This window comes from Triticum dicoccoides, chromosome 3B (genome assembly GCF_002162155.2).
Source record: "Triticum dicoccoides isolate Atlit2015 ecotype Zavitan chromosome 3B, WEW_v2.0, whole genome shotgun sequence".
NCBI classification, from domain to species: domain Eukaryota; kingdom Viridiplantae; phylum Streptophyta; class Magnoliopsida; order Poales; family Poaceae; genus Triticum; species Triticum dicoccoides.
Window position 1 is genome coordinate 810,399,845 of NC_041385.1, and position 18,340 is coordinate 810,418,184.

The 18,340-nt window shown below is 46.0% G+C and overlaps 3 protein-coding genes across 4 annotated transcripts; 1 reads left to right on the forward strand and 2 right to left on the reverse strand.

Annotated features, from left to right (window-relative positions):
• The first annotated feature begins 4,377 nt into the window (after positions 1–4,377).
• Positions 4,378–5,180, forward strand: LOC119282397 (glutathione transferase GST 23-like). Its single transcript, XM_037562631.1, has 2 exons — positions 4,378–4,712; positions 4,799–5,180. The coding sequence occupies exons 1-2, from the start codon at positions 4,386–4,388 to the stop codon at positions 5,177–5,179; spliced, it is 708 nt and encodes a 235-aa protein (XP_037418528.1). The 5' UTR covers positions 4,378–4,385; the 3' UTR covers position 5,180.
• Positions 5,181–7,778: 2,598 nt separating this feature from the next.
• Positions 7,779–11,668, reverse strand: LOC119282398 (probable glucomannan 4-beta-mannosyltransferase 6). 2 transcript variants are annotated; one of them, XM_037562633.1, is made up of 5 exons: positions 11,206–11,668; positions 10,844–10,942; positions 10,476–10,728; positions 10,268–10,369; positions 7,779–8,597 (listed from the first exon to the last, which is right to left on the reverse strand). In XM_037562633.1, the coding sequence occupies exons 1-5, from the start codon at positions 11,581–11,583 to the stop codon at positions 7,798–7,800; spliced, it is 1,632 nt and encodes a 543-aa protein (XP_037418530.1). In that variant the 5' UTR covers positions 11,584–11,668; the 3' UTR covers positions 7,779–7,797. The 2 variants fall into 2 exon arrangements, with proteins under 2 accessions (XP_037418530.1, XP_037418529.1); XM_037562632.1 differs by having other exon boundaries at positions 10,268–10,378.
• A 3,628-nt stretch (positions 11,669–15,296) lies between these two features.
• On the reverse strand, positions 15,297–17,442 carry LOC119278628 (protein YAE1-like). The gene is made up of 5 exons (XM_037559957.1): positions 17,188–17,442; positions 16,425–16,539; positions 16,081–16,205; positions 15,856–15,977; positions 15,297–15,753 (listed from the first exon to the last, which is right to left on the reverse strand). The coding sequence occupies exons 2-5, from the start codon at positions 16,519–16,521 to the stop codon at positions 15,495–15,497; spliced, it is 603 nt and encodes a 200-aa protein (XP_037415854.1). The 5' UTR covers positions 16,522–16,539; positions 17,188–17,442; the 3' UTR covers positions 15,297–15,494.
• Positions 17,443–18,340: the final 898 nt, after the last annotated feature.

Here is an 18,340-nt window from a genome sequence, read left to right on the forward strand (position 1 = left end):
AAATAATATCAAGCCCGTTGCTCAGCCAAATACTATCAACGCCTCCACCACTCATCCAGATAATATCAAGCCCTCCACCCACCCGGTGACGGAGGCGGTGGCGGCGCGGGGTGGAGATGGATGGAGGGTGTGGAGATCAGATATTTATGTTTATTTTAATTTGGGTTAACTTTTATTTACATTGCATTTATTAGTTTATTTTATTTCATTTTGTGTACTATACATGCATAATTAAATAGTTCAAGACAATAATAACAAAATAATAACAACATCAGTAATCTGGATACCTAATTGTTGAATAAAAATAATTAATAACTAATAATTGTTACTCAATCTAGTTAATTCTCTAAACAATGAACATCATCACTACGATGACTCCCACTAGAACAAATGCTTCCACTGGCCGAGCTGGGAGAACGAGACCAATCATAACACAAGGTATCATGACTTCAACTTCGGGTATACCTAACCAAAGTGGAGCATTTGCACATGAAATCTTCCATCAATGAAAGTGCTTAATTAGCACAATTGTTATTTGTTAGGCCGATTAATGGTTGTACTCACTCCCTTTCGGTTTATAGGGCTCAATTCAAAAATCTCACTAACCAAGGTAGACGGTGAGTGGTGGAATACTTTTTGTAGTTTGCAAAAGCACCCAATTAGTGCTCTTGTTTTCCTCAAAAAAAATATGTTTACCAATGCATTAATTGTAATGCATGCATGACATGCATTGGTCAATTTTCTCTTAATACTTGCATGCATGACATGTATTGATCAATTTTCTCTTAATACTTGCATGCAGTGATTTAATGCACCTTGAAATCTAAACATGTGATGGGAAACAACCAAATTGAGCCTTATAAAATGAAAAAACTAAAATTTTGAGATAAGCCCTATAAACCGGAAAGGGGGGAGTAATGTTTACGGTTAGTTACAGCTCCGCTTTAAAAACATTCTCCGGAGTTATAGCTCGTAGACGTAAAACAAAACGATTGATCGTAAACCACAAGATAAAAATATGTAAAATTGACGTCGTTATTGGAATTTATTTTTCGATATGAAAAGGTGCGGCGGTTGCCTTTTTCTAGAGACATCGTCCGCGGCGTAATGCAGACGTACACAAAATCACAATGTTGCTTGACAAGTAGAGAAGACTTGTGCCGTGGTGGACCCGAAGGAATGCGCAAGATGCCAAACCATGTGTTAATCTGCGAAATGGCGACAGCGATGATCAGGCGTGTTTTGTTTGGAGGTTCTTGATCTTTTATCCTTTATTTAAGGTAGTGCTGAGCGAAGCTTGTCGTCTCGCTTTTCTCTCTGAATCTGGGGGCCAGCGTCCGTGCCCGCCCGGATATCTATGGAGATTCCACAGGCACAGGGAAGTTGACAGGAGTATTCCACAGGCATAGTGCTGCTGCTTCTTTGGCGGGGAAGACAGAGTAATTAAGAAAACTGCGGTCCGCATGCAGGCCACGACAGGACTCGGACAGAAGATCTATGCATGCACAGTGCAGCGCTTGTATAAGAAAACCCAATGTGTATGTGTAGTCAGCGAATCACGAGCTGGCATGAGCAAAACACCCTCGGTATGAAGATGTTGGAGTCAAACAAAGCATCAGGGATCATCATACATCAATGTCAGATCTGATCTCTCTCTCTCTCTCTCTCTCTCTCTCTGTGTGTGTGTCTGTCTGTCTCTCACTTAATTACATATGCAGTCGACGCACTTCTTTTTTGGCGGGAAGCAGTCGACCGTCGACCCACTCACGCACCCAGCCAAGTTTCTAACCATAAACATGAACATCGGCCTATCTGATGGCTAGTGGCGATCAAGGCCGGCCGGCCAGTTTACTCCTTCATGACGTTTGTCTGGCCGTACAGTGTTAGGGTGCGCATGGCCGCTGTTTCATTTCTTTATGTCTATATAAAAGGTGCCCTTTTTTCTACTGAATAAACTCCCACAATGTAAGGTGTATTTGTTGTAATCCCACTTTAACCCTCCCCTCGGCCACGGCCCACGGGCGGCAGCCGGCGGTGCGAGCGTGGGAGCCATAGATAGAACCGCGACGCACAAGTCGCTCTTTGTATTGGGCCGGACCATGTAGCAGTGGTGCGCTCTATATTTTCTAAATGAGTTTCTTTTAAGTGTAGAAATTAAAAAAATTCTGGATTTCTGTTCAAAACGCAAAACTTTATTGAAATTCTGAACTCCAAAATTGGAACAAAATTTCACAACCATGAGCATTTTGAAATTCTAAACATTTTTTTCAAACCACGAACATTTTTTGAAGTTCCTATACATTTTTTATATTTTTTAAGGAATTTTGGAAACGCAATTTTATTTACAGTTCTGAACTAAACTTGAAAATGAGAATATTTTTTGAAATCCAAAGAAATGTTCCTTAACAATTTTGAAACACAAACAGTTTTTGAAAGTGAACAAATTTGAATTTTAAACATTTTTGTAAAAAAATTAATTAAACTGACAAAGAGAAAATGAAAATGAAAAGACAGAAATTGAATTATTAAACATTTATTAGAAAACTGAACAAAAAGGAAAGAGAAAGTAAAATCGACAGAGAAAACAACCCCAAAAAAAGAAAAAAGAAACCAAAATATTTCTAAAACCAAAAACCCGAGTCTTTGAGCGCACGCGTTAGCTAGATGGCTCGGCCCAGTGCACTCTTTCGCCGTCTCGCTGGATCTGTGCGATTAGTAGAAGCACATGTTTTTAAAATCTCAATGCGAGAAACGCAACGGAGAAAAGGTTCATGGTTTGGACGCATGGTTTAAGAGATAAAACGTTTAGAAAAATGAATCTATTGAAAAAAAAAGCATAAAACTCCCAGTTTATGACAATGAGTGTGACACTTGTCACCACAAGAGAAGGTGTGAGTGATCTTTTCAAGGAATGCCCTTTACCTAGTAATTTCGATACCTCACGCGATGCGAGACAGAGCTCTGTATGGTCTTAAGAGACCGGCCGAACGAGCCAGCTCAGCAAGTGGTTTTTCTACGCAAGTTTGTAGCGTTTTCTCTTCTACTACGAACTGTGCTTTCCTCAGTCCGATGTGCATCGCTTTAGTTTTCCGTTTGTATTTCTCTCTTTTTGTTTTTTCCTTTTCCTTTCCATTCCTTTTTTGTTTTTTCATTCTGTGTTTCTGTATCGGCTTTTCTTTGTGTTTTTTTGGTGTCTTATTATCGGTTTACTTTGGGTTTTGTATTATTTTTACAGATTTTTTCAAATACATGTCTACTTATTTCAATACAAATTAATGTTCTCGGTATACATGTGAAACATTTTTTGGTACACGTTGATCATTTTTCATGTACATGATGAATATTATTCAAGTAAATGTTTCCTACATTTTTATTTATATGTGTTGAGCATTTTTCAAATGCATGTTTAATATATTTTTATATGATACGGAACATTATTTTTAAAATATGCATACATTTTTTAAATTACAAAAACCACCGGGAACAATTTTTGAAACATGTGAATATATTTAGAAAATGGCACGTACATTTTTGGCTGGTCCTAAACATGTATGAAAAAACACTACACTGCATTTCAGAAAAAATGGCACATATATTTGAATGTTTTTGCGATTGAAAAAAAATGAACGTGATATTTTTAAGAACGATATACTATGTAAAAAAATTGTGTGATTCAAAAGGAAGCATTTCGTACAATTTAAAAAATGCATGTTACATATGAGAATGTGAAGTGAACTATTTCAAAATATGTTTATGACATTTAGAAGAAAAAAAAATACAGTGTAAGAACAAATGTGCGTGTGCCCTTCCACTTTTTTGAAATACCATTTTCATGGTGCTGAAATTCGCGGAATCCACGGAAGGCTTCACCATACAGCTTGGCTGTCCATGATATGGCAACCCAACGACGACATTCTTGTTGCATATGAAGATGGCGAAATCATCAGCCCCTGATAAAAGAATGACAGTGCCACCTCCGCTGAACCGCCGTAGCACCGGCCTGCACGTAACCATCAGCCCGGTCGACTGTCACGCAAGGATACCGTGCAGCACAAGGTCGCTTCCGTGCTGCTCAAGTGACACTGCTCCAAGCCACTTTGCGCATGGGCCGTTGATCATATTGCTCTGCTCGTGTCGGCAGTCGCCACAGGGCGACACGGAGGAACCCCGGCAGGTAGCTTCCGCGGTTCCGCCCGTGCCACCGGGAAGTTTCGGCCAAACATACTGCACACCACGACGAGATGCATCTATTATATATATATATATATATATATATATATATATATATATATATATATATATATATATATATATATATATATATATATATATATATCCGATCGATGGAAGCCCGATCTAGCCAGAAATCGACCGGCCGGGCGCGCATGGAGACGCCTTGTGAACAGCCGGCGGTGAGGCTCATCGGCTGGCTGAGCCCGTACGTGCACCGCGCCGAGGTGGCGCTGCGCCTCAAGGGCGTCCCCTACGACCTCATCCACGACGACATGGCCAGCAAGAGCGAGCTGCTGCTCACCCGCAACCCCGTCCACAAGAAGGTCCCCGTGCTCCTCCACGGCGACCGCTCCATCCCGGAGTCGCTCGTCATCGTCGAGTACGTCGACGAGGCCTTCCCCGCCGGCCCGCCGCTGCTCCCCGCCGACCCGCTCGCACGCGCCAACGCCCGCTTCTGGGCCCGCTTCCTCGACGACAAGGTGAGCAGCAGATCTGCATCTCACTGGTGAACAGTACAGAGTGTACATTGATTTAATCCGTAGTACAAACGAACGAATGTGTGCAGTGCTGGAAGGCCCTGTGGGTGGCGCTGTGGGCGGAGCCCGGCGAGGCGCGGGGGGCGGCGGCGAGGGAGGCCAAGGAGGGCCTGGCGCTGCTGGAGGCGCAGCTGCCGGAGGGGAAGCGGTTCTTCGGCGGCGACGCCATCGGCCTCCTCGACATCGCCGCCAGCGGGGTGGCGCGCTGGCTGGGCGTGTTCGAGGAGATGGCCGGGGTGCGGCTGCTCACCGAGGAGGAGCGCCCGGCGCTGTGCCGGTGGGCGAGGGAGTACGCGGCGGACGAGACCGTGCGGCAGTGCCTCCCGGACAGGGACCTCGTGCTCGCCGTGCTGGCGCCCAGGAGGGACATGTTCGTGTCCACGGCCAATGCCATGGCCGCGCACAACTAAATTAACGCGCTACTTGTATGTGTGCACGTTGGAGCTGCCGTGACAGTGGATTTCGACGTGCTATGTATGAAGGAATCTTGTTAAAAAAATGTAGTACTATATGAAGAATAATTTACAGTAAATGATAACTGACTGGCATCAGTCTTTTAGTCAGTTTCGGCGAACGCATGAGGTACCCTGAGATCGCGAGAAGGGAGGAGAGCCTGATTCGTCGCACCTTCGGAAATCGGTGCTTCCCCATAACATTGGTAGTCTAGAATAGTTGGTAGCCTGATTCGTCCAAACCGAAACCATGCATTTAGTAGTCTAGAATAGTTGGTTTCAGCATTAGAGTGACACTTCCAGGTTTTGGCATGCATGATATTATAACAGAAGTGGTTGTGACATTAGGGCAACAGAATAGAGTGTGAATTGTTTCATAAGAAAGTAAATGTACTGCATAGGATAGGAGTACATCGAACATGTTTTTAGGTCTGCCTTAAGATGTTTTTGCACATGGCAATTTATACATGTTTGCTTTTCTGACAACTTTAATATGTTTACACATGGCAAATTAAAGTTGCCATGCCATTGGTAGTATATTTTCTAATATTTTGCCATGAAGATGTATAGTATGTACTCCCAAAGTTAGTACAAAGTTGGGTCATCTATTTTAAAACGGAGAGAGTATGTGTTTGTCTTGTATGTATGCATTTGTCTTGATCTTTTATAGACTTGTTTTTCTACATTTTTTTGTCATGTGCTCATGTGGCTATAATCAGGAATGCGGGGAACATTTGGTGTGTAATTGATATCTGGGAGCCCATTCCAATTCCTTTGTTTCTTGTGGCATGGCATAATAACATGTTGCTCCCATGGCATTTTTGAAACATTTTTAGGAAACAAATTGCAAGATTTGCCATGTTCTCAAATATTTTTCCCATGACTCTAATAAATAGTTTTTTATTGACACTAGCCAACACAACATTTTTGCCTTGATAATATGTCGTACTTTTGCCATCATATATATACAATTGTCTTGAACCATGGCAAATAAAATATAGACTTAGCATGGAAAATATATTAAAATTTCCATGGAAAATTTAGTAATTTGATCATGACAATTTATTAATTTGATCTTGTCTTGATATAAGTACCTTTTTATCCCATACTTGCCATGATCTACAGAGAATTTGCCATGTTTTTTACGAACCATGGTAAATTTGCTTTATGGGGCATGGCAATAAACTTTATGGACTATGGCAAATTTAAATGGCCATGGTTATATTGGACCATGCCAAAAAAATGTAGGTAGCCCATTGTAGTTTAATTGTAGGTAGCACGGCAATTTTCTTTTAATCCATGACATTTTATTAATTAGACCATGGGTTTGCCATCTCGAAGTCCCTCAGGTAACAAAATAATGTTTTAGATGGGAATTTTTTCCTATGAATTTGCCATGTACATTGAAATTTACATGTCTTGGCAAATTAAATTTTGGAGCTATACGATTGTTTGTTGGACATTTGGCAAATTTTCATATATACACATGACAAATCATTTCAGTTTTCAAATTATTTTAGTTTCAAAGCTATGCTTTTGTTTCGAAGGTGAAGCCCGGACAAACAAGGCCTAAGGTCTCAGGAAATAAATCGCCCCCAGCGATTTGTCTTTCAAACCGTTTTCGGTCCCACTGGTCAGTCGGTGTTGACACACTCTAAATCGCCTTGGACCACTTGTCCTGGATCGCTATGTTGTAGCGAAAAACACATTTTGTTTGCATGTTGGTGTATGGAGGGGAAAGGCTACGAAGGCGTTGTGGCTTCACTTGAAGGTTTGCGCGTGGGTTCCTGGGCTTCGAGGGACGAAGCTGCTCCAACCGGGCACCACATCAATGACAGCAGGAACCACTTGGTGTTGTGGTTACCTCTCGCGGCTCCTTCACCCGGCTGGAGCACGGAGCTCGTAGATTGGACGCACTAAGGGAGGCGTCTCCAGACACCCAACGCGAGCATCTGTGTCGGTGTCCCAGTTTAGGGGCCGCACGCCATTACGGTTCCCCGCCTGGTGGGCTGAGATGAGGACCCCTAAGTCGGTTCCACCCTGGGCCATGTTGTGCGGCCTATGGCGAGATACATGAAGACTCTGGAAGCCTTGATGTTGAAGACAAGGACTCTGTATTTGTCAAGGGCTAACCTCCAGTGAAGTAGCAGGTCTTGAACCTCCCGATGCAGCTACCCTCCGGCCCAGCCCTAAGTCCCTAACCGCCGACCTTCATCCCCGCAGCCGTTTGACGTTACCATGCACCACCTCGACGCCCCGCCCTCCCCTCAATGCCCTCACCGCCGCAACCACCCCTCTAAGCCCCACCCACACTCCCCCTGGTTTGCAGAAACTCCGGCAACTCCCGCACCCGCACACCTGTTAACCTGCTTCCTCGCCTCCGCCTGGCACGCCACAACTCCCTACCGCTCGCAGTGTCATGACCGTCTCCGGTAAGATCCTAGCTTGGTCTCGCCATGGCCGACACTCGTCGGTACGCTCCTCACATTGTCCCCGCCTTCTGTCTCGCGCGAAGCTGAAAATGGACTGACACGCATTTTTTTTCAGGCACCTAAAGATTAGCAAGCACGTTTATTCTATGAAGCGTGATGGACGCCCAAGAGCTCGAACCCAATGGCGAAGTACATGACCGACTGGGGCAGCGCGAACAGGTAGAAATAGCCATGCCCGTGCACACAGTCGTAGCACCCGGACGCCAGGAGCAGCGCGCCGACCAGCAGCTCCAGCCAATGGAGCCCGCACCGCTGTTTCAGACGGCGGCCCTCCGCGCCCGGCGCCGGCCTACCGTTCCCGGACTTGCGGGTGACGATCCACTCGTTGGCCCGGCCGGCCTCGAAGAGCCCGATGAGGATGGCCTTGAATCGGTGCAGCGCCATGGCGTTCTCGAACGCGACCCACGGCACCACCAGGTGGGCCGACCGGCGCCACGGCGTGCCCGCCGAGTTGAGCAGCGTCGTGGCCGTCGGGACGCACACCATCTGCCACGCCGGGATGCGCACCTGCGGGAACAGCGTCTTGGCCGGCAGCAGCACGCTGAAGAAGAAGAAGGTGAAGAAGGTGGACACCACCCTCCGCGTCACGAAGAAGTTGTACACGATGTAGAGCTTCTTCCACGCCGGCACCCGCTCCGCGGCGACGATCTCCCGGAGCATCTTCTTGAAGAGGAGCGCCGGCCCGCACGACCACCGGTGCTGCTGGGACCGGTACGCCCCGAGAGAGCTCGGCAGCTCGCTCTTCACCCTGATGTCGCCGACGTAGACGAATTCCCAGCCGAGGAGCGCCGCTCGGAGCGCCAGGTCCATGTCCTCCGCGGTGGTCCGGTCGTCCCACCCACCCGATTCCTCGATGGCTTGCCTTCTCCATACTCCGGCGCTTCCTGAATAATAAGTGTACAAAAAGTCATTCCCATACCAAGAACAACTAATAGTAGAATCCAGGAGTGTACGACTGAACTCATTTTCACTTTATTATTACACTTTTCTAGAAAACCTGAAAATTCAATTTGTAAGGTTTCTTGCTTTGAAAAACTAAAATTTCCATTTGTAAGGATTCTTGCTTTGAAAACAGGCAGAAATTGAATAAAAAAAGATTAATTTCTATCCAATGTTGGTTTTTGATGTAAAACCAACTAATCTGGAAAAACGGAGTTTTTTTTCCTTTTTTGTGAAAAACAGAGTTGATCATCCATAATTCATTAGTACTGCATGGTCTAGCACTTAGTTACGCTATCCTTGGTTATAGTGACTTTTCTATGGCTCCAACAAATCACAAGTCAAAAAGAATTTTCGTAAATTTTACTCTGCTAGAATTTTTTTTCTCACTGGAAGAAAGACACGAAAAATCCATATTAGCACAAAAACATTATTATTATATTAAAATTCAAAAATAATAAAAATATATGGAACTATTGTATAATTATAGTGCGATTGGTTAAATAAAGCTTTAAAATAAAAGATATTATACTTAGTTGCACATTTATATACACATGTTGCACATTTCAATAACACATATGTTGCACATTTTCAAAATGCAACAGTGTATTTTATAAATAAAAACAAAAGGGACAAGGAAAAGATAAAAAAAGTTGCACATTTTGTTATAAAAGATTGGTGTGAAGTAAAAAGGTAGTTTCTCCAAAAGAGAGTTATAGAGGAAAGAATCGACTGAAACTATAAAATATTGTGCAATTTCTTCGCTGGTCCATACGATGTCCATTTTAAAATGGATATAATAAACAGAAGAGGAGCAAGTATATGCGGTGATTTTTCTACCATGCACGGGTATACCGTGCATACAACATCCATCATCCATTGCTACTTTGAGATCCGTGCTATGCTTTTTAGTTGTTGACATAACTTCTACCCTTAGATGGGAGTATAAGGCCTGTTTGGTTCCAAATAAGTCACCAACTTATAAGTCGAAAAGTGAAAAAAAAAACTTATTTTGCCAAACAGACCCAACTTATAAGTCACCCCAACTTATAAGTCATAAGTTGCTCCACCCCAACTTAAAACTTATAAGTCACCCCCTTTTGCGTGGGTCCCACCACCTGCATGATGTGGATTGGTGTGAGAAGGTGTGATCAGGTGACTTATAAGTCAGGTGATAACCAAACAGGCGTGACTTATAAGTCACTGGTTTTAAGTCACCCGACTTGAACCAAACAGGCCCTAACATATCTCAATTTCAATTCACTCAAAATTTTCCTACGTTAAACCATTATAATAAAGTTGCCCCTGTTGCAACACAAGGGTGTTAATTTTTGATACACAACGAAACGTTATTATACACCTTGAAACAAGAAATAGAAGCCTCTTGTAGTTTGCAAAGATTTAAAAAATGGACAAAAATAGCCCAAAAAAAGAGAGCATGAATCTCAAAGCAACGGTGGACGATATGCCCATTGCATGATAGATACATCCATTTAAACGACAAGTAATTCCAGGCGGAGGGCATTGCAATCCTCTGTCCGTACATCATAGAGTAATATAATATACTTTATGGTACATTATTGAACCAATGGCAAGCAATGCCTAGAATACATACCATTATATCCAAAGAAGTTACAGAGTGCGGACCCCGCTTGCTGCTCCACCTTGAAGTGGTAGTCCATGGACATCTCCTGCATCCTCGTCAGCAGACACTCGTCTGCGTTCACTACGTACAGTTATAACAAACAGCAGCTCAAAATTACTTCCGCTCAGTCTCAGCAACCACCAACTCCAGCGCGCGGTGCATACACCATTGAACGTACCGAACTCCCAGCGCGCCTGCACGAGCGCGAGGCCGGGGTGGCGGAGGAGGAGCGGCACGGTGCGGGTGAGGAAGTCCGGCGAGGGCTGGAAGTCGGCGTCGAAGATGGCGACGAACTCGCAGCCGCGGGCGTAGGCGTGGCGCATCCCCTCCGTGAGGTTGCCGGCCTTGTGCCCGGCCCTGTCCTCCCGGGCCTCGTACCTCACGTCCACGCCGCTCCCGGCCCACCGCTCGCACTCCTCCCTCACCAGCTCCTGCGTTTGCATTGCATGCACGCAGATAAACTTGAAGACCGTTTGCAATGGCAATGGCACTTGGTGGAGAAGAAGTTGGTGGCGGATCGAGCATGGATCGGGGGCAGCTACGTACCTTGATGGCGGCGTCGGTGGAGTCGTCGAGGACCTGCACAATTAATCGGTCTGCCGGCCACGTGAGCCTGCAGGCCGCCCCGATCGAGAGCTGGTACACCTGTTCGTTTTTTTACATTACAGTATGGTCACGTACGATTGTCAGTAGGGCGCCGTGCATGCATGCATCCATGCACGCTAGGTTAACTGCTCCGCCCTAAATTACTGTAATTCCTAGCTACCACGCACCACACCTCTTCGAAGTTTATTAGCTAGCTACCTCCATCACTCTCGACAGTGGAGCTCGATCCATCGTCTCGAGTTTCATCTCACAAGAACAAATCAAGTTAACTAACTGAGACATCGTGCATAGTAGATACGTACCTCTCTCTCATTGTACATGGGGATCTGGACGAGCACCATGGGGAAGCAGGCCGAGGAGCCACCACCTCCACCAGCCTCGACGTCAGGCTGGACGGGGACGTCGCGCCTCCCGGGCCGCCGGCGCCGGCGGAGCAGCTTGGCCGCGGCGCTGACGGTCCCGAGGAGGACCTTCTCGGCGAGCACCATGAGCGACATGGCCATGCACAGCATCACGGCGCCCCGGAGCAGCGGCACGGAGAGCGCGCCCCACGCCCGGAGCAGCAGCCGCAGGAAGGCGGCCACCGCCGGCGGGAAGGAGGCGGGCAGCCGGTCGACCGCGACCGCGAGCGACTCGGCCAGCATCGCCGGCGGCCGGTGACCGCCTGCATGATGATGCATGCTCTCTCCTGGCTAATCTGCTTGGTGTGCGTATGCTGCCTTGTTGCATGGCTGGACCTGGACTCTTCACTTCTCGGGGTCGAAATGTCGCTCGCCTCGCTGTGGTGCGGGTACACAGCTTTGTTCACGACCGTAATCTTGCTGCCGGAGGCACTTCGTCCAGGCGCAAGTCTTTTTTTTAAAAGAAATTGAGATATTTTTTTAAAATAATCGTCGAGGCGCAAGTTGACTGGATCCAATGCGCCACTTGTTAAGCGGTCGGCGCACCACAGCCCATTAAACACTACCAACCCAACACAATTTCTCGATCGGAGTCAGAAAAAAGAACTTCTCAGTCGCATATTCGCATCCACCCCGTCCATAGTGCCCCTGCCTTGCGGCCATAACGTTCTTTAGAGCATCTCCAGCAGCCGCGCTTGTTCCCGACGGGTGGCTCCAGCGGGCGCGCAATAACCGCGCGCGCGGTATGAGGAGTTGGGCGCGCAGTTGGATTCGCTATCTCGCGCGGTGTATTTGGGACGTCCGCTTTCGCGCGCGGCACATTGTGCGCTCGCGCTGCACTCTCTCCTTTCTGCCTCCTACGCCCCGCGCGCGCCGGCGCCGGCAAACTGCACCCATGGACGCACGCGCCGGCACCTCGCTCACCCCATCCTATAGCCGCGACATCTCCACCGCTCCCACCGCCGCCGCTAACCCTAGCGCGGGTGACGAGGAAGAGGATTGATGTTTCTTTCGTTTGTGTTTTGAACTTGGTTGGATGAACTTGTGGGCATGATTTTGAACTTGTGGGCATGAACTTTTATTCATCTACTTGTTTGTGTGAAATTTTATATGTCATGTTCATTGCATTTTGAATGTTTCAAATTCATTTTGTGTCCAAAATGTCATATATGCAATGCCCCGGCGAGTCACGCGCACTGCATTTTTTACGCGCTGCTGGAGCGACGCGCGCGCTGCATTTTAGCGCGGCTGTTGGAGCCAGCACTGGCGGCCGTGCAAAACCAGCCGAACGGCGCGCGGCAAACTAGTTTTTAGCGCGCGGCGCGAAGCGCGGCTGCTGGAGATCAGTGGCGGAGCTTGGGCTCAAATCATGGAGGGGCCATTGGCTTGGAGGGGGGCAAATAAAATCACAATATGCTGTTTTTTAGTGAAAAAAAATGGTCAAATACATAGGTATATATGCAATTTCTCCTTTGAGCTGGGGGGCCCACCGCCCAGGTTGGCCCCCATGAAGCTCCGCCACTGTTGGAGATGCTTTTAAGATGGAAACGACACCAGAGGTTGGTATGAGCAAAAAATATACTGCTTTTGCTGGGAACGAGGAAATAAATTTGTTTCCACTCCACCAAGGTTTTAAGCATGTGATGATGAAATTTCTCGTCAATTTTGGTTAGTACTGAAGTGTTTCCAAATCATATCATGATCGATACAAATCACAACAATATATGTCAGGCCTAATTACCTACGCCGATTCAATTAGATTATGCTCGTTAACAGTCATGGCTGCCTCTATCGTCGCCTTGTCGGTCACAAATCAAGCAAATTTGGGTCCCACTAGCCAGTGTACCCCACCCTTGAACTCTAAATCTAGCAGCAGAGCAATCCTGCTCCAAGGTTGTAGCTTGCTTGGCTCAGCAAAAACAATTGCTATGCTGCACCAAACTTGACCTTCCATGAAAAAGTAGAGTTCCACAGCAACAGAGGAGAAGCACCGTAGGCTAACAAGAGATAACAGATCAGGAAACATACATTGCACAGAAAAGTGAACAACACCAACAAATCCCAGGTTTGGAAGTAGCTACTCTCTCCGTCCGAAAAAACTTGTCATTAAAATGGACAAAAAGGGGTGTATCTAGAAGTTTTCAGCATTCGTGACTTACCGGGTTTCTGCAGTCAGCAGAGAATGAATTACAACCGCCATGTCGAATTGCCGCGGTGATTTCATAACCACCAACCAGCATGAACCAACACCCGAGCCTCTAAGACAGATGTTCGGGAAGGCCGGATAAGCAAAAAAAAACAAAAAAAAACAATGCAAAATCTATGAATGCGATATAAGTACAAATTGGCATGCCATCGCATCGACTGATCGTGTCAGCACAGGCCAGGGCCACTTTCGGCAAAAACGTTAGCGGAACCGCTTGGTAGCAGCAGCTAGCTTCTTTCTTCTGTTCAGCTGCTTTGCCTCACACTCTTCTGCTTTCTACTCCCTCCGTTCCTAAATATTTGTCTTTGTAGAGATTTTAACAAGTGACTACATACGAAGCAAAATGAGTGAATCTACACTCTAAAATATGTCTACATACATCCGTATATTGTAATCATTTGAAATGTCTAGAAAGACAAATATTTGGGAACACAGGGAGTACTATGCAGCTGCTGCAACCTTGTATGCCACTGCAGATTATGCTCTTTCCTGGAAGGCAGTTGCTTCTTCAGTTGGACTCTTGTGCCTCTGCCGCTCTCTTCTTCACGGCCTGGCCTCATGCTTAATTTCAAATGCAGCTTTCTTCTTTGCAGGAAAAACCCATCCATGCCAAGGTTGTATCCCAAAGTCATAGCATGGCATCAGCTGGTTCAGAGCAGAGCATTCGTCCTGACCAGGTTCTTCAAGTCAGGGCCCTTCAAAAAAAAAAAGGCAGGGCAGGCCAACGAACATGGACCGTATCAAATACGGATGTTTTTAGCTACAATCAGCAAAAGGAATTTCCATCTCTTTGTCCATCTTATGGATGTAAATGTTTCCATATGCTGCCTGTTTGCAATGTGTTAAGTAGTAATTCTAGAAGCACAACAACCAATTAAAACAAGTAACTGATGAACTGTTGGTTGTTATCAATGCTATCAGTGCTATCAATGCAGCGAACTGTTGGTTGCTGATCTAATTTGGAGCCTAATCGAGACAATAGAACAGGTGGTAAAAACCTGCTTTTAAATCATGTCCTGGCTGGTCATGAGTATAAGGTGCTCCCTGGAACAACGCAAACAAATAAAAAGATTCAGCACGCCTGGTACTTCATTCATCTCAGGCGCAACCAAAAAGATAGTTGTCCCAGATAAATGACACTGAATAGCACTGGATATAAACAACAAGAAACGCTCCAAGCGGACACGACAATAAATGACACTGAATAGAAACAACAATGAACACTCCAAACGGATACGAGAAGGCGGCAGATGGATCAAGCATGAATCATCATGAATACACGGCATGAGCACTCAAAACCAACAGTCAAGCCACAACGGGTACAAGGTTTGATGCTCATGCTCAGCTTGATGCTCCAATCACACCAACCCCTTGTGACTGAAACATAGGCAGACAATTTACTGACATGAAGGATATAGCATCATGCAGTTAACATCACATTAACAGCAGTAGGGCATAGCAACTTTGAGGAGTGGATCAGGCCCTTCAGTTAAGCAGATTTGAATGCATTTGCTGGGTCAGCTGATGCCAAACTAGCATTTTCTGTCTGCACAGAAATGGAATTTATGCGGCTTACCGTATTGTCAGTATTACAAAATGCCAGAATGTTTCAAAAACTGGACTAGCATAAGTACAAAATATCTAGTGCTCTCTGCACTGAGTATAAGAATTGTCCAGACTTCACCAAGCATGTCAGAACGGACCAAACCAGTGGAAGTATCAACACAGTACATTGGCAAATGCCAAAGGCTCAAGTAAACCAGAGCATGGTAAGGGAGCAACAGGATGATGCAAAACTCATGAGATATTACTATTGCCATTCATACTGCGAATTTACAGGCGTTCATAGCAAAGAAAGGGTGACACCACACAGAAAATCTTCGTATCACAGGATTTACAGTTACATCCTTCAGAAGAACTCAGTCTAAGCGACTCGGCCAGACTTCGAAACCAGTGGCGCTTGCAATTACATTTGCTAACTTGCTTACGGAACTTGTTTCAGCTCTTCACTAACATGAACATCTGGGCATTCGTGCAACAACAGTAGAAGGTCCTTTGTAGTAGTTTGGAGCTTGCTTTCCTCTGGTTGACGATTATCCTGAAGAGTACTCCCGTGAAACAGCCGCAGTGCAGCCTCTGCTGAAATTTCTTGCGCAGATTTGTGCAAATCTTCAAGTTTTCCTCTACGCTGGGCGTCGAGCAGCAGCTTTTCTTTTAGATTGTTGGGAAGACTAGCTAATGCACTGCTTGAAGGACAACAGAAGGAAAATATAATGAATGAGAATGACGCAAGAGTAGCTTTATACAAGAAAGTTGTTATTCGCATGACCAGAAATGCAATTTACCTAGTAATCCCCCGAACGAGACCCCACTTGAATCCAACATCTGCAGATTGCCTATGCCCAAGGTTGAACCCCTCTTGGGCAACATCCTTCTGCCCTTCGGTTATACCATCCCTATAGCCCATCTACACAGAAACAAAAGCCTTGCTTTCAAACTTCCTCAATATACATGCAAATTTCAAGATTCATAATTAATCAATAACCATGGAAGTCAAATTAATCATGTACCTTATGAAACTGCTCCTGCCTGTGGTCCCATTCTCTTTTTAAGTCGGAATCATGTCCTGGAGAATCTGAGGCATCACCCCAAACATCATCATCCGCAGCAGCAGCAGCAGCAGCATCACCATTGCCTGAATGGAAATTGGTGGAAAACTAGTTTTGAACGGAAATTGGTGGAAAACTAGTTGTGAACTTGTGATGACACGGAATGCTAGTACTCAGGTTCAAACAGAATCTACATTGTTTAATTAAGCAGAAACTTGTAGCCAAGTAACATACGTGGCAACAATAGGCATATAGAAGGTTGCAAAATCTAGTGATACAACATCAGAACAAGGCTAGAGCACTACCATGCCCATTGGTTCCTTCCTCCCGCGATGGTGATGCCTCCACGTGTAGCTCTCCCAGGGATGCTGCCAAACCCCTCACGTCCTCGGAGCCGGCCATCGGGAAACCAGTCTGCACCTGAAACATGGAGTACCACGGAGAATGGTCAGTTGACAGGCAGAAATTTGTTTTTCTCTTTAGCTCATCGAGCCCATATATCATAGAATACATACACCCTTCTTTTCGTATGCCAATCGTTAACTCGCCCTACCTCTTTCACCAAGACATCATCACTAACACCAAATACTCTCCTCAACCACAAGCTGCTCCTAGCCGCTACACGGTACCAAGCAAGCCCTCAGGTGGCCGCACAGCAGCGCTTCTTTTCAATATTTTTCTCCGAAAACAAATACGCACGGCACGGTACTTGATACCGCAAAATTCGATCCATATCTCCTCTTCTACTCAACATTAGAATGCTCCAATTGACCCGAGAAGAGCAAAATCATACCCCCTCTGGCCCTAAAACAAGTGGCGTGGTTTTAGTTCAAATTTATAGTTCAACTAAAACCACGACACTTGACTTATTTTGGTCATACAAGGAAATTATTCACAAATACTAAATTCACGTTCACAATCATGGAAAGCATCGCAGTTCGGATCAAACCCTCCCCTCGCTCGATCTTCATCCATCCTGGAACCTAGCTAGGGCTTGAAGGAATCGCAGAACTCGTGCGACGGAACCAGCAAGGAAGAAAAAGAAGCGGAAGAGGATGGAGCCTTTACCTGACTCTGCTCGACTCGACGGGGACGGCGAGTCCGGGAGCGGAGGGGGGCGTGTGAGCACTTCGGGGAAGCCGGCGGCTGGTAGGGGTAGGGGTAGGGGCGCAGGAAGCCAGCGACGGGGATCCGCTGGGAGGACGGCGTCGGGTGGGAGCTACAGCAGGAGGAGGAGGAGGAGGCGGCGGCGGCGGCGTCTGGAAGAGCAGAGAAGAGCGAGCGGCGGCGAGGGGATAGGGAGAGGAGAGGCAGCCTCCTATCGTGGACCAATCAGCGTCACAGAGAGAGACCGACGGTGCCCTCCTCCTGTCAGCCGTCCATCGCATATCCAATGGCCGCGGCCGTCCAGGATTTACCTTCCCTATTTTTTTCTTCTCTCCCGCGATTTATGTGAAGGCATTTTGTGATGAGACAAGAGAAAGTGCATACCACTACTTCTTTTCTTAGTTCTCAAAAAAAAAAACTTCTTTTCTTGCGGGGTGATTGCATAAGGGTGCCGATCCGTTGAAAGATGAAGACGTTCGCCCGAGAGCTAATGTCAGGCATGTTCAATGCCATGTGCGAGTTGTGCGATGGCACAAGGCCCCCCTTTTTCAGGGGCCCTACATTCGATCTCTCCTTAGATTGTACTTTTTTAATTGGGCTTTCATTTTTTTCACTGCAGCCCGCAGGGGCAGGCCAATTTTAGTCATCATCTCCACGCCCCGTGTTTCCAAAGCCAGTGCCCCGCTACGAATCCGGCACGAGAAAATTTTGTTTTTGCCACTCTAGCTTTTGACCACTTTGCTTAAATTTTGGCATTTCATTTTTGCCACTCTTAGTTTTTGACAACACATCACAATTACCATTCCGTGGTAAAAAATAATAATTTTAGAGTGGCATTTGTGATACATTGTCAAAATCTAAGAGTGGCAAGTGTGAAATGAAAAGTTACTGCTTTTGCCATGGAATGGCATTTGTGATGTATTGTGGAAAACTAAGAGCGGCAAAAGTGATATGTCAATGTCCATCACAGTTCTTCTATTTCTATGTACATAAGTGAATCAATTAATCTTGTTCTTCTATTTCTATGTACGTGTCCATCACAGTTCATCTTTTGTGTGAGTCATGTCATCTATAAATTGGATTAGAATCCATTACGGCAGGACATTTTGCAGGA